Raw genomic sequence first — 13,840 nt, 5'->3', positions numbered from 1 at the left:
CCGTCTATACCTTCCCCTCCCCCAAAATACACACACACAAAAGGAAAGACTGCTGATAGGGTCTCGTGATGCTATTGATTTGATGCAGTGTTTAGGAGTAAAAGAAAATGGTGTTTCCTAATATGTAAGAACTTATTAATTTACTGAAGTAGTGTGCCTACGTATAAATTTGTACTTCACTGTTTGATGCTACTTTATCTTTTGCATTGACACAATATTTACTAGTTATTTAATAGGATTTCTGCTCAGAGTAAAAACAACCGTTCACTATTACAAATCTTATTAACCAATTTTATATAAAACATACTAATTACTGCTACGTACAGTAAATTCAATATCTCGGTTTTGAACTAGTTAGTTGGACAAAACAAAACATCTGATGGCATTTTTCACTGTTTTCTTATGGTAAATGATTGTTAGATCAATCAGTTATAATCAGTTGTATTTGTACAGCATAGAAATTAACCCCACTAGTTAAATATCACTCAGAAGCTAATGCGCTGCTTTACTTTCTATATTTTGAGAACATTTTGCAAATAATCCTCATACACTATTACTTAAGTGACATTTTCATTGCAGGATCTTTTACTCGTAAGAGAGTTCTTTCTTTTAGCAATTTTTACTTAAGTGAAAGATCTGACAATCCATAAATAGATACAAAATCACAGGGCATCTTAGGGACATACTATTCAGTCCCACTCAACCAGTGTACAATAATGACGTCACAAAGGCTAATTGTAATATTTGATGACTATAAAAGTGAAGGAGTGATTTTATATAATCTATAATATAATTATTATTTTATTAATTATATTCTGTCCATAGTCCGAAATATACCACCTTCCTATAAACTCCATGCTTACAAAAACACTTTTCCCTCATCTCCTCTTGTCTCTCTGGGAAACTATATTTTGTGGGTGAAAAACATGTATTTTGCATGTAGTCATTAGACTACAGGTTTACTATGGGACTTCCTCAAATCTGGCTCTGATAAATAATGTTCACTGGTGTCTGTGGACAGCAGCAGTCCTTGAATTCAAGAACACATTCCAACTTCTTGGAAAACTGTATTCATGTTGGGTAAGTAGTGTGGAATATGGAGCGTGTTGTGCAACGGGAAGAGTAAACATTAATTTCATTGTATTAAAACTCTAAATCTGAAGTTATATGGACCTGCATATAAAGGACAGACTCAATGTAACATGATTAATGTACAAATTATGTTCTTCTTAATGCGTATTAGGAGCAAGGTGACTCACGCTTTGTTCATTTGAAAGCCTAAAAATATGTTGCATTCTGTGTGGTTATTTGACCCCTGGAAACCCTAGCCTGTGACCTTAGCAGGTCCCCCGAGACCTGTGTGTGTTTCCAGAGGAAAAAAAGGAAGCAAAGCTGAGGAGAGGACTTTAGGCCATCTTAGGACAAGGGCAACCACTTCATTTATGTTCTCAAAGTCCTGGGGTAGAGGAGGTATGAAGGAAGAGAAGCAGAAGTCTGTAAAAGTAGGCTGTGTACCAGGAATGTGTTATGGCTGTATCATTAAATGATTATGCTGTGAAACTGACTACTGCATAATGCCAGTCTGACTTTGTGTTCTTATGGCTCTGCTCCATAGCAGATCCTTGAATCAAATTACTGCTGCCACTCAGATGTGTCATGCGCCATGATGTCATGGACTATTCCTAATAATGTGTTTAAATGTTTATTCTATTTATAGCCTATCAATGTCGACAATAGATCAATTAATCACACCCCTAGATTTTTAGGAAGACCCCAAAGGGAAGTTAATCTAATCTTCTCGCTGGTGTGTCCTCGTGAAGAGGCAACAGTTACTGTGCACCCACGTTGAGGGTTTGGATCCATTTTGCAAATAGAGGAGCCATTTTCTAACCAAGCGAACGCAGGGGAGTGCCACGTTGCCTCTGCAGCGCGGCCACAAAGTCTAAAAACCCCATCCCGCAGAGCAGGACGGCTTTAAACCCCCAACAGTATACCAGAACAGGAAGGCGTGAGCTGTGCGAATAGTGCAGGCATTGCGCACTGCAATGGAGCCACTGCCAGGTTCAGTATGGTGGTGTGTGGGGTAGGGGAGGCAGGCCTGTGCATCAGCACTTCCTCCATTTTGAGAAGCGCCCATCCACGCAGAGGGCTCGGTGTGTGCGGCGCTAAAGCCCCGCGACTGCGCCACATGGACAAATGTGAGCAAACGGATGATACAGAAGTCAAACCCGATTGTGTTTTAACTCTGGGCGTCGCCTGTTGGAAGTCATTACCTTCCTGAGCCAGCATTTCCAAAGCGCGTTCAAAGCAGAGGGGCGGTGCAGTTGAACGCCAACGTTAAGCTATGGACTTGCACCCCCAGCCAGCCCGCAGTGCGTGCTGCAGCCATGCATGTGTGGTGTTTCATAACGACGGTCAACAATGGAGCTACGAGCTCATCGTGGCCTTTGAAGCCACAGGGTTAGCGTTAGATCCCAATATTCCTACGTACTTAAAATCAGTTACCCCAGCCTACTCCTGAATATTGGCAACTAACGTTTAGCGCAACCAAATGGGGCCTTGGCCCTTTTGTCTCACGGCTCCCAACTGCCTCAGACCTGCCATAGGTCATGTTTATGACACCGTGACGACTGCCTTCCTTACAGCCATCACAGGGATCCCAGAGAGCGGTGGGCGTGCAGCACTATAGAATTAGCAGGCAGGGGCTTGTTATTTAGATGTGAAGCGTTTGTGTCCGTACAGGCCTTCACGGTCATGACGAGTGTGTTACAGCAGTAAAGGGCACTGTGGCCAAAGGCTGTCCGGGCTTTACGTTCCCACGCGGCTCTGTGGTCTGAGGAAGCCATGTCTATATGTTGCTTTAACTTCCCCCGCACACGCACAGCGTATCTGGCGCATGTGTGCTACGTCGCATTGCACAAAAGCCCCGCTACAGCTGACGTAGCTACCATGCAGCGTTATTCAGGGGGCTCCGCTCACCAGTGAGACCGTGCGCGCGCACGCGCCCATTTGGTGAATATCCTAGGTTAAGAGGGGGAGGTCCCCTCTCCTTCCCCCTCGCTAACATACTCCAGTAGACCACGTGGTTTCCTCTTTGAAAAAAAAAACGTGAATCGGAGTAGGCGGAGGGGCGGCGTCAACTCTTAGCCGGCAGCGGGCGGATCGCTGAAAGAGGGTCGGGTACAAAACTAGAGAGCCAGAGAGGCGGAGAGAGAGGAAAACAGTTCTCCCGTCTCGATCCCGCCATAGTCTTTCCTACCACAGACCCATCATCAGATCCACCCAGTACAACCCACCTCCTCCACAGCGCTGTACAGAGGCGAGGCTGCTGCTGCTGGGGCCAAGTCAGGGATTTCATTTCTGCTCCTGCTGCACTTCTTCCACTGGATTTACGGCGATATTCACCGCCCCGGCTGTTTTTATACTTTTTAAATCCCATTTTCACTTTGCTGCCGCTCATTCATCTTCGCTTTCTTTAACCGTCTTTGTGTCATTGCCCTCCAGCTTGATTTCACTTCCAGTTAGTGCGGTTAGTGTGACAGAGTCTTGTTGGGCTAAGAGCAGGTTCCGGACAGAAACTTTTTGTTGCCTTACATTTGAGTTTTTCCAGGCTTTGCTTTTTCTCTCTCGTTTTTTGGGGACTTGTAAAAACAATTTCCATCATGCACAAGCTCTACATTGGGAATCTAGGCGACAGCGTGACTGCCGAGGACTTGGGGAAAACCTTCGACGACCACAAGATCCCGTACTCCGGACAGTTTCTAATGAAAAACGGCTATGCATTTGTGGACTGTCCGGACGATCACTGGGCTATGAAGGCAATCGAGACGTTTTCTGGTGAGTTAAGGTGGACTACCCCTTCCACCTTTAGTTTAATTCATTGCAAAGGGAAGCCGTTCACTCCGGTGTACATCCCCGGCTACATGCCCGTCTTCAGCGGTGCGCCCCAGTTTCACTCCCAGTCCACCTCCGAGGCTTCAACTCGACTGTGCTGGATAAAAACACATTCCCGCATTTCTGTTATTGATGCTAAGTGAACGAATCAGGGTGCAGGGAGAGCCACACACCCAGGGGAGCCATTCAACTTTTGCAGGGGGGAGGGGCACGCGTAGTGTAGACGTAAAGCTAGCCTCAGTAAAACCCCTGATCCAGACCCTGCTAGGTGACCACGGACATCAGCCCTAACACGGCAGCAGTTTAGTGCGTGGGCCAACCGTGCATGTGTGTGATATTTCGCTGTGTTGTACCCATAGCTCCTCTCCTATGGGTGCTACAGAATGAAGCCTCGCCGGACCCGGCATAGGACCCTGTTGTGTTTTTACTACAACAGGCCTCACACACCTCCTCGAGTCCCAAAGTGTAACTCAAGGCACCCCCGGGCCCCAGCGTGATTTCCTACATATGTCAGACCACAGACAGACCTCAAACTCTTTAAACCCTTTAAAGTCTCAGGGTTGGGGTGTTATTCCTCTGGTCCCCCGTCTGAAGAACGAAATAGTCCATTATAGGACACTACTCGCTTGTCACGGGACTTTTAGATCATGTTTTGGGGCCCTCCGTTTTCCTCTGCCACATCTTTTCAGAAGTTATCTGGGGGCAGATTCTGGTCTGCGTTAGCTAGTTAAAATCCAGGTACCAGCTAAAAATCCATGTACCAGCTAGTTAAGAGCCAGTTAGCATCTAGCATGTAGTATGTGTGGTCTGAACATGGTTTGTTGTGTTTTTCAGGTAAAGTGGAGCTTCATGGGAAACGTATCGAGGTGGAGCACTCTGTCCCCAAGAAGCAAAGGTAACGTTACCAAACTGCCCCCCTGCCCCCTCCTCTGTTGTTGCCCCTCTTTGGCCTTTTCCTCAGGGGGTTCACACTCCGGTTTGGACTGTGTAGGTTAAGTGCTCGTGTGCGTGTAGGAGCCCGGCTCCGTGGAGCAGCAGGCAGTGTTGTGGAGCCTGACTCTGTCGGCCATGGCTGGGGAAAGTGGAGGGTGCCAGGCCGAGCTAGCTGGGTGCCATGCGGTGTAGCTGTGGAAATCCTGGCGGGGCATAGTAAAGCTGTTAGCATGTGAAGATAATGTCCACATGGGGCTCTAAGGATCCAGGCCTGTAGCTGGCCCACATTTGGCCACTTGTTAAAGGGACTGTGGATTAACGTGACCGTCTGTCCTGGTTTACAGTACTCCTGTCTGCCTACACATTACTTTATACTATTCTCCATTACGCGTTTTTAGCTTGTGTGAAATGGTTGGGTTTATTTATGGCTTGGTAAAACGTTGTGCTTTGTGTAATTAACGATGTCCTAATAATTCAAAAATACCTTTGTGTTTAGCTTAAGTTTCATTCATTTCCTTGTAAAAACACAACTTTGGTGTTGGATACTAGGGTGAGTGTAAAATTCAATTTGATTATTTTAATCTCTTTATTCGGTGAATTTAATCACCTGTAGCCTCGACTTGTGTTTTTCTTATTTTATTTAATTTGATCGGTCTGGGGGATAAACAGGGGCCATAAGAGCCAGACCCCATCTACTATCAGTGGTGTTGTCGGTTCGCCTATAGACCATCTTTGATGCTTGTAACCCATGTCACAGTCCTCCATGTCCGCTGTATCCAGCACTAAGACCCTCTTTGGTGAACCAGACACGTTGGCTTGCCGTGTACTCAGGATCCGTGTGACCCCTGAATTTAAGCAGTTTCTAACCCGCTCTGCGCCACCACAGCAGAGATCCCAGCAGCGTGGTCTTTCTGCAGCCCAGTCCTAGAGAATTATCGTCCAGCTGCACTAACAGGTCACTCGCCATGCTCAGAGACCCAACATGGCAGCAGGCTGTGATTTCTTATGGGCTCCCAGCCGCTCGCTAAATTATTCTGATGGCGCAGGGTTTGTGTAAAGAGAGTCTCAGAGCTTCTCTGTGATAACCTTCAGGAGTCATAATGATAAAGGTGATTTGTGAGATGGGGGTGCCAAGGTGAGCGAGCTGAGGCCTTCTATGAGTCCACAACACGTGGTGCCTCCATGCAGAGATCAGGGCAAAATGGCGAATGGAGTAGGAGCAATGTACAGGCTGTTTTTTCTCCGCCTCTGTTGTTCCGGGTGTCCTTGTAGCAGCACAACCGTGACAGTCCACTTAAGCGTCTGTTTTAACGAACGCAGACTGGAAACTATTGTGGAGCACCTCTTTTAAAATAGCCCACCAAATGATCCACATTATGTCCCCAAATTATTGTGTTAAATATTTATGTCAAACATCTGCTCAGCTACTGAATCCACAGGCGCCGTGTGATGTTTGAGTGCGCACAAACGTGCTGAATTACTTCATACACGCTTCAGACGTCCCAGCTGTCAAACAACGGTGGCATATTTATTAATCAACCTTAATAAAACTGTTTTTTCTTTGCTTTTGACCAGGTCAATAATTGGAAAATATTTTACCCACCATCTACATAACAAGCTGCTTCTGTTTGACTTCATTTTAGTTTTTACTTTTGCACTCTGAAGGTGTGTTCAGGGTTAGCTGCTGTGTGTGTGTGCGTGCGCGCGGCGCACAGCCCTAGGATTTGTCTAAAAAGGCATTGTTTATGCAGTAACTAGTATTTTCTGACAGAACCCTACTGGAGGTGTTTGTGGGAGGGGCAGCTGTTCAGAAGGAACTGAACCTTTAAAAAAGAGAGGGGGTGGGGGGCTGTAACTACAACCTCAAGGCTTTCAGTCCCTTTTTCTGGTCTATACGTGTCACTGCTGACCCCGGTTATAGGCTGCAGGTGGGACCGCTGGCCCTGACACGTTCACATGGGTGTGTGTCTGCATATAACAAAAATGACTGCTGTAAAATGGAGATGGTGTGGAGAGGAGCGTAGACAGTACAGTGCTGTTATTACAGTCAGTGTTTGTAATACTAAACTATAACACCAAAAATCATTTCAATATTTTCCTAATTTATTTTAATCATAGCAAATTTTGATCTTGAAAATATAAATGAACTAATTTGGTGTACCAAAATAATTGCATTTTTTAGATGTGACAGGGGCTTTACAGAAAATTATTAAAATATAAATATTAAAAACAATTTTTTAAATTAAAAGTCTTTTGGATTTCCCCTTGTAGATTTTTTTTTCGATCCATGTCAGTTTATACTGTATAACTGTTTTATTTTTAAAAATTTCCCCTCCCACTCTGAATTTTTGTGATATATCTATAGGATATTTCCAATCATGTTGGATTTGCTAATAAGGATTATGCAGTTGTGGCTCCAGAAATGCTGGATTTAGGTTAGTATGTGGTTAGCTTTTTGCATAGTGGCTTTTGTTACCAGTTGTTTTTGTTTTCTACATTGTACAGTAACAGTAATCAGTTTTCTGCATGACTTAATTGCAGATAACTTTAATAACTACCTGTTCTTATGCTTCTCATAAGTAGTGTGGCAGATCATAAAACAGCCAGGTGTACCCCCCGCCCCCACTTCCTTATTCATACTGTTGAAGAGTGATCTCTCTGTGTCTCATTGTTTGGCTCGTAGGATCGCTGCCATCTCTATAGATACTATCTTCTTTTCTTTAATGTTCTGCTGTGAATGTGCAACAGACCAGACTCAGTTAATTCTCCTTTCTCCAAGGTTTATTCGCTCTACAGTTTTGAACGGGCAGAATTTACTGTCTTCAGTTTTGGTGTTAGTTGGATTATTTCTTTCATCACAACTGTACCTTTTAGTGAGAATGGGCAGATATTTAGTGACAATGAGTGTAAGCATCATTTGGAGTCACCTTGAGTATTTATAAGGCTACTAACTAAAGCTATTACTAAATCTATTAAAACAAAACAAAAGATGTGGGTTTATACTTTAGAGACTGATAAGAAGAACATGTTTTGTGAGATAGTAATGGAAACAAGTGTTAGTGTTTTTTAGTGTTTTCATTTGAAAACTAAAATACTTGTTGCCTAGAATTTTTGGTTTCCCTATGCAAATACTTTTAATTCTCATGTGTTAATCCTCATGTGGCTAAGTTATCACTTCCAGTACCCTTTAAGAAAGTAAAAAAATAAATCTAATGTATCAGAGTATGCACTGGCAAGCGATCTCAGAGGTAGCTGAGAACCATTATCTCAGTTTTCTGTGTGTTGTGTGTGTTGTTTGTGTGTGAATTGAAAAGCCAGAATCAGAACAGGTTCCTCTCATTCCATTCTAGCTATCTGTATTTCTTCCTGATATACAAGTGAATGGATGCTTATTTGTTTGTGTGAAGCTATTTCTGTCAATCAATCAGTCAGATTCTCAACTGCAGCAGCAGCACTTGGTTTTGTCATTTCTGGATCATTAGTTTGAGAAAATTTGTCACATTCATGTTGACAATATTTTCAAAGAATCTTAATTCAATCATTGTTACTTTAAATGCCTAGTTTTAGCCATGAAGTAAAATAGAGTGATGTATTTGCTGTGTAATTCGTATAAGAATGAACTTTTTAGTTTTTGTGTAATTAGTGAAATACTCTAACATACCACGGTGCATTAGCTCTTAAAGCAGCTCTTTGTCAGTGAAGCTTAAGCATGTGCAGCATGTCAACATCACTTCACTGTCTTGAGAATCCCTCCCACTATTTATTTCTATGCCCTTTGTGATGAACAGGGTTTGATAAAACAGCCGACTATGGTCTGAATAGGAAAGAAACAGGGAGGACAGATGAAGAGCCTGGTTTTCCAACAGCGGTATTGGTGAGATAACACAGCAGTGGAAATGTTTCATGTTCTTTAAAAGTGGCATATCCTTTACAATGCTAATTTCAGTAACTTCAGAATATACGTTTCTCACCTGCATGTTGTTAGGTCACACTCCTTATCCAACTGTGAAGATGCTTTTCTGATTTGACAAAATATTCACTAACCAGCTTTTCCAGGTCTTTCACTAGCACCTCACAGTTGACTGGCTTACTCAGCCCTGGAGCACGAATGAAGATGTTTTTGAAATTTTTTTTAGTATTTCTTTATTTCTTATCCCTGTGGGACACCTTGGAAGGTTATAGTCCTCATCCACTGCGACACACTGCATTATTTCAACATTTTAATATATGTGAACATTGATGAAACGTCTCTTTATCTAAGGGTCATGGCCAGCTTTAATCTAATGGGACTATGCTTTGAGCATAGTATAGATTAAAGAATTCAAATCCTCAGTGCATCAGTGGGATTTCAAATATTTGGGTACAGTCACATGAAGCTAACTATTCATGCCAACCTCTATGCCTTTACTTGAAGAGGAGAAGTGTTTTTCGTTTGCTGTGATGCCTTTTTTCATGCATGTGCACATATGTTTTTAACAACTAGTTGCCACCGGCATGTAGATGAAGGTTGACTGTTGATCACAGGTGTTAAGTTTTCTTCATGAGCAGATTCTGAAGCCTTGTGACAGGAAACAATAAGTTGGGATTGTCTTAAACTGAATGGTAAATGAGAGCTTTACAGATTTTTGTCAGTGAGCTATTTTCTCTTAATATATCACTAACATCAACCTTGAATTCATTTGGGCCTCCGCACATTATATACAAATTTCCTCTTCTGTTTCAACCATTTATTTCAACTTTTACCAATTACACAGATTTTATTTAGACTTGTGCTATTTTGAAGTTGGGGTTGAAATATAAATCAAGCTTCATTATCTGGTTCATTTAGGCACATGTTGGCAATGAAATGTGTACATTAGGAGTATAAACACACAGATTCGGCAGGAAATGCAGTGGCAGATTTAGCTTTTTGTAAACATCACATTCAGTTATGCAGTTATGGCCTTACTCACCTGCCAACTTAAAACTCTAAACAGACACTTGCTTGTTGTCACAGACATGATATTTTGTTATCAAGCTCATTTTGTTGGTTAATTTGTCCCTTTTTTTTTTTTTTTTTTTAAATGTGTTTTGGTCCTTTTGGTGTGACAGTCTGTCACTGAGACTGTGTTGTTCGAAGGGTCTGCATGCACTGGAACTGCTGTGGACCCAGTGTGTTAAGGAGACCTGCAGGACCTCGGTTAAAAAGCTATCCAGTCCTTGAAAACCTGCTGAAATCCTACCAAAAAACCACCGTAACCACCATCTGCATGGTTTAATAACATCATTGTATCTGGTGAAGTGAGGATTCTGCTGTGTGTCTGGGGCTGGCTCTCTCACGCCACCATCTGTGCAGCAAACATTTGTTGAAGTTTCAGCTTGTAGTGGTAGAAAAATAGGTTTTTAATCAAAAGTGAGTTCAGACCTAACCCAAAAACACCTCAGCATCACAGAAATATCTCTATCTTTCCACTTTATGGACGTGATCAGAGGGAATGTTATAGAGACCCTTCTTTATTTTTTGATTTCCTCTTTTCAGTTTCTGTCCTCTGAATCACACTCTATTTCTTACTGTGCACATTGAAAATTTTGGTTTAATCTTTTTTTTTCCCAGATGTTTTTTTGTATTCTGCTACTTCAACAGCTGCAATTGCTCCTTATTTATTTCCTTAATTTTCTGTGTTAGGTGTGTTGCACTTTGAATCTATCATGCATTTGTGGAACTGTGTATATATTTGTGTGTGCAGTCATTCACACAGCAGAGAGAGAGCGAGAGAGGGTTGGAGGAGGAGCACTCCATGGCCCGCTGTCATGGCTGGCAAGGAGAAGGAAGAAGGGGAGGGGATGGTGGGCGGAGGGAGCAAGGGGGGTGCGACCAATCGTCTGGCAGCAGCACCTATGAGCAGCGAGTAGGCGGTCGCTTGGTGCTGCTGAGACCAGAGGAGTTGATAGGTGCTCCCTCCCTTCCTGCTTCCCTCACACACACACACACACACAAGATTTATCCTTGTCTCTACGTTTTTCTGCCTCTCTCTGGTATAGTATGTTCACCCCCCCCTTGGTGTATTGCCATTTTCTCTGCGCCAGTCCAGCTTTTTTGAGAATGACAGAGAGAATTAAGGGCAGGCAGATGAAGGGATACAGTGAGGCTGACTGGAAGATGGATGCATGTGTTTCAAATTTAATGTCAGCTCAGCTGCATTTCTAGGATGTCTTGGATGAAGTATTTCGAGACGGCTGCACTGTACTCTTAGACAACCTGCGGCTGCTGCTTTGCATGTTTGTGCAGTGGTGTATCTGTTGTCAGTGAATACAACTGCTCATTTGGTTTGTGTTCTTTGCATTAAACCATTAGCTGGTTGCAGTTGTGAGGATCGTTGTCTATTGGTGTACCAAAATAAGTCTATTGTATACCACTACCATTATTCCTAAGAATGGGTGAAAGGAATTTGAAGACTAGTTTTGGGCTTTTTAAAGTCTTATTACTCTGCCGTATGCCAAATATATAAGTTTACTGCATGTATTGTGCCCCAGCAGGAAACCTACACTGTAATGTATGTCTTGTTTTTAGATGCTCCACTCATGATTGTTTTATTAAGTGATCAAATATGCTTACATAATGTCATGTTAGAATGTGTTTGTGTGTTGCTCCTGAAGCTGCAGTTTGTCTGTTGTGACTTTTTCTTTTGTCATTAGTTGCTGTTCATGGGCAATCAAACTAGTTTCCCCTCTAGTTGCTTGAATTTTCTGTAACCTGTGTGACTTGCTATAGTTGTTTATCCAGCTCCAACTGTGCTTCAGGAGATCTAGATCTACAGTGATTGAAGCTAGGAGAGGTAGGGTGGAATCAAAGTGGCTTTACCTACTGAGCCTGGATTTCATGTCCAGTCTCTAACTGGAAGGCAGTGTTGACATAATTATTGTTTAAACGCATGCCAATGACTTTAAATAAGTAATTCACATACTTTACACATCAAAAACATACATACTAGTTGCCTCTACCCAATATTACTTAACATGTATAAACAGTTGGATAATATTCTGTAGCTCTGTAGGAACTCTAAGCAAATAAATTACCACAGTCATGTCATTCTCAATTATCAATGGAGGTGTAGGGTGTTACAAGGGATGGAGAGGCAATTGAAAAGACACTCTGCATTATGGGAAATGTAGGATTTAGTATTTTTATAGCTTGACCTGTACCTGGGACTAAATGTCATTGTTCTTTGTAATCTCTCCCTGGCATTATAAAAGTGCAATACTAAATCTCTGCAGTAGGTCTTAAATCAATGATGGAAAGCTGGTATTGTATTATAAATGGCAGTGAAGACCTGACTATATTCAGTAAAACCAGAAAACCTTCCATTAAGGTTTTTTTCAATTATCTGAAAGTGGAGAACAGGCAATTAACACAAGCTGTGATGGCTCCAAAGAAAAACAGCAGAAAACGTAACTTCAACAAAGAAAATTGGAAAGAATAATGTAAAGACAAAGGTCGATCATCCCACAGCACAAATGAGAAAAACAGATGGTGAAAAATGTCCGCAGAAATAACAACAGAGAGGAAAAAGTAAGGAGAGGGCATAGAGGAGATGCATTGAGGCCTTATGTAGGTGAAGGGTAAATGAGTCCTGTCTCTTTAAGAGGACCCCCCTCCTTCTCCGCTCCATATTTCTGATTGTTTCTTCTCTCTGGTTCAAACCATCTGCCCCTTCCCTTCTCTCTCTCTCTGTCTCCCACTTGCTCTTTTTTTTTTTTTTTTCTTGTGCTTTTCCTTACTAAAAATAAATTGGGCACACACTTTTGATGCACACATCTGGGTACACACATGCCACACTAGTACATACATGAACAAAGAACGGGGTGGGAGGGGTGGGGTGGCGAAGGAAACATCAAGAAATTAAGAGAGAAAGGAAGAAATTTGGGGGGGGGGGGGGGGTCAGGCATGCATGGTGGATGGGGGCCCCTTGTGTGTGTGCGCGCTGTAGAGAATGTATGTATGTACATAAAAGAGCCTCCCTGCAGCCCTGGCCCAGTCATCCGCAGTCGTATCATCTGGTGTGAGATACTGTATGAGCTGTATGTGTTTTTTGTTTGCAGACAAGCTTTTTCATACCTGGAAAATAGGCCCAAACTTGGAAGGATCTTGTTGAGTTGAGCCCAAATTTTAACTGTTCTTTTAGAAATCACCAGAGTTTCTGTACTAATTTTGCACCGGACTTTGGTTGTGTAAGAGCAGGATTCATGCAATTCAGATACAAACTCTTCAGTATGTGTGTATATTGGAGCTCAACCTTCACAATCAAATGTTTACATTCTTAAGTTTTAAAGACAATTCAAAAGTCACATTTATCATGTAGTGCAGGTGTCTGTGTCATACTGGGCTGCGTTATACTGAGGTGTTTCTAATATTCTACACTCACAGATACATAAACATGGACATGACAAAAAATTAGAAATGTCATGATTTGGGAAGAAATAAAATAATAGCAGAACCTATTGTGGACCTGACTCATGAAAATGTTTGAATTTGTATATTTCTAAAATAGCTTGCAACAATTTTACTCTAATTTGTTAGAATTGTTTTCAAGAAAACTGGTTTGACTGAGAATGTAAGAACAAGACATTTTTTCAGTTTTTTTTAGATGCAATACACTTGCAGTTTGCACTGCATTCCAAACAGAAATATCTGCATATGCACACATTTAATAATCATCATCATTAATTTTTTGTACTAAATGTAAATATATACTTTAACATGAATTGTAAGAATTGAGCAGGAAGAGGTGATTCATATGTAGAGCGATAGAAAATCATTTGGGGAGAAGAAGCTGTTGGGCTGGAAAGTTTTAAAGTCTGTTGATGTTATGCTTTCAACGTGTTTGCAGTGAGTTGTTAAGATGACATGATTTTTTTTTTTAAGGTGCAGGATAGAAAACATTCCAACAACATGTTGATTTCATGGCAGCTGTCAGGCTCAGTTTCTAGTCATGGAGGAGTGGCATTGCTCATTTCATTTGATCCTTTTTGTGTC

The 13,840-nt window shown here is 42.1% G+C and overlaps 1 protein-coding gene across 1 annotated transcript in view; it reads left to right on the top strand.

The window, feature by feature from the left end:
• The first annotated feature begins 3,171 nt into the window (after window positions 1–3,171).
• Window positions 3,172–13,840, top strand: part of igf2bp1 (insulin-like growth factor 2 mRNA binding protein 1) — a 50,435-nt gene continuing 39,766 nt past the window's right edge. The window contains exons 1-2 of the mRNA XM_026325992.1: window positions 3,172–3,837; window positions 4,729–4,789. Coding sequence (XP_026181777.1) covers window positions 3,663–3,837; window positions 4,729–4,789 — 236 coding nt within the window. The 5' untranslated portion in view covers window positions 3,172–3,662. The remainder of the gene's footprint in view (window positions 3,838–4,728; window positions 4,790–13,840) is intronic.

This window comes from Mastacembelus armatus, chromosome 8 (assembly GCF_900324485.2).
Source record: "Mastacembelus armatus chromosome 8, fMasArm1.2, whole genome shotgun sequence".
Classification (NCBI taxonomy): domain Eukaryota; kingdom Metazoa; phylum Chordata; class Actinopteri; order Synbranchiformes; family Mastacembelidae; genus Mastacembelus; species Mastacembelus armatus.
The sequence above is the reverse complement of the archived record's forward strand: the minus strand, read 5'-3'. Positions and strand labels throughout refer to the sequence as shown.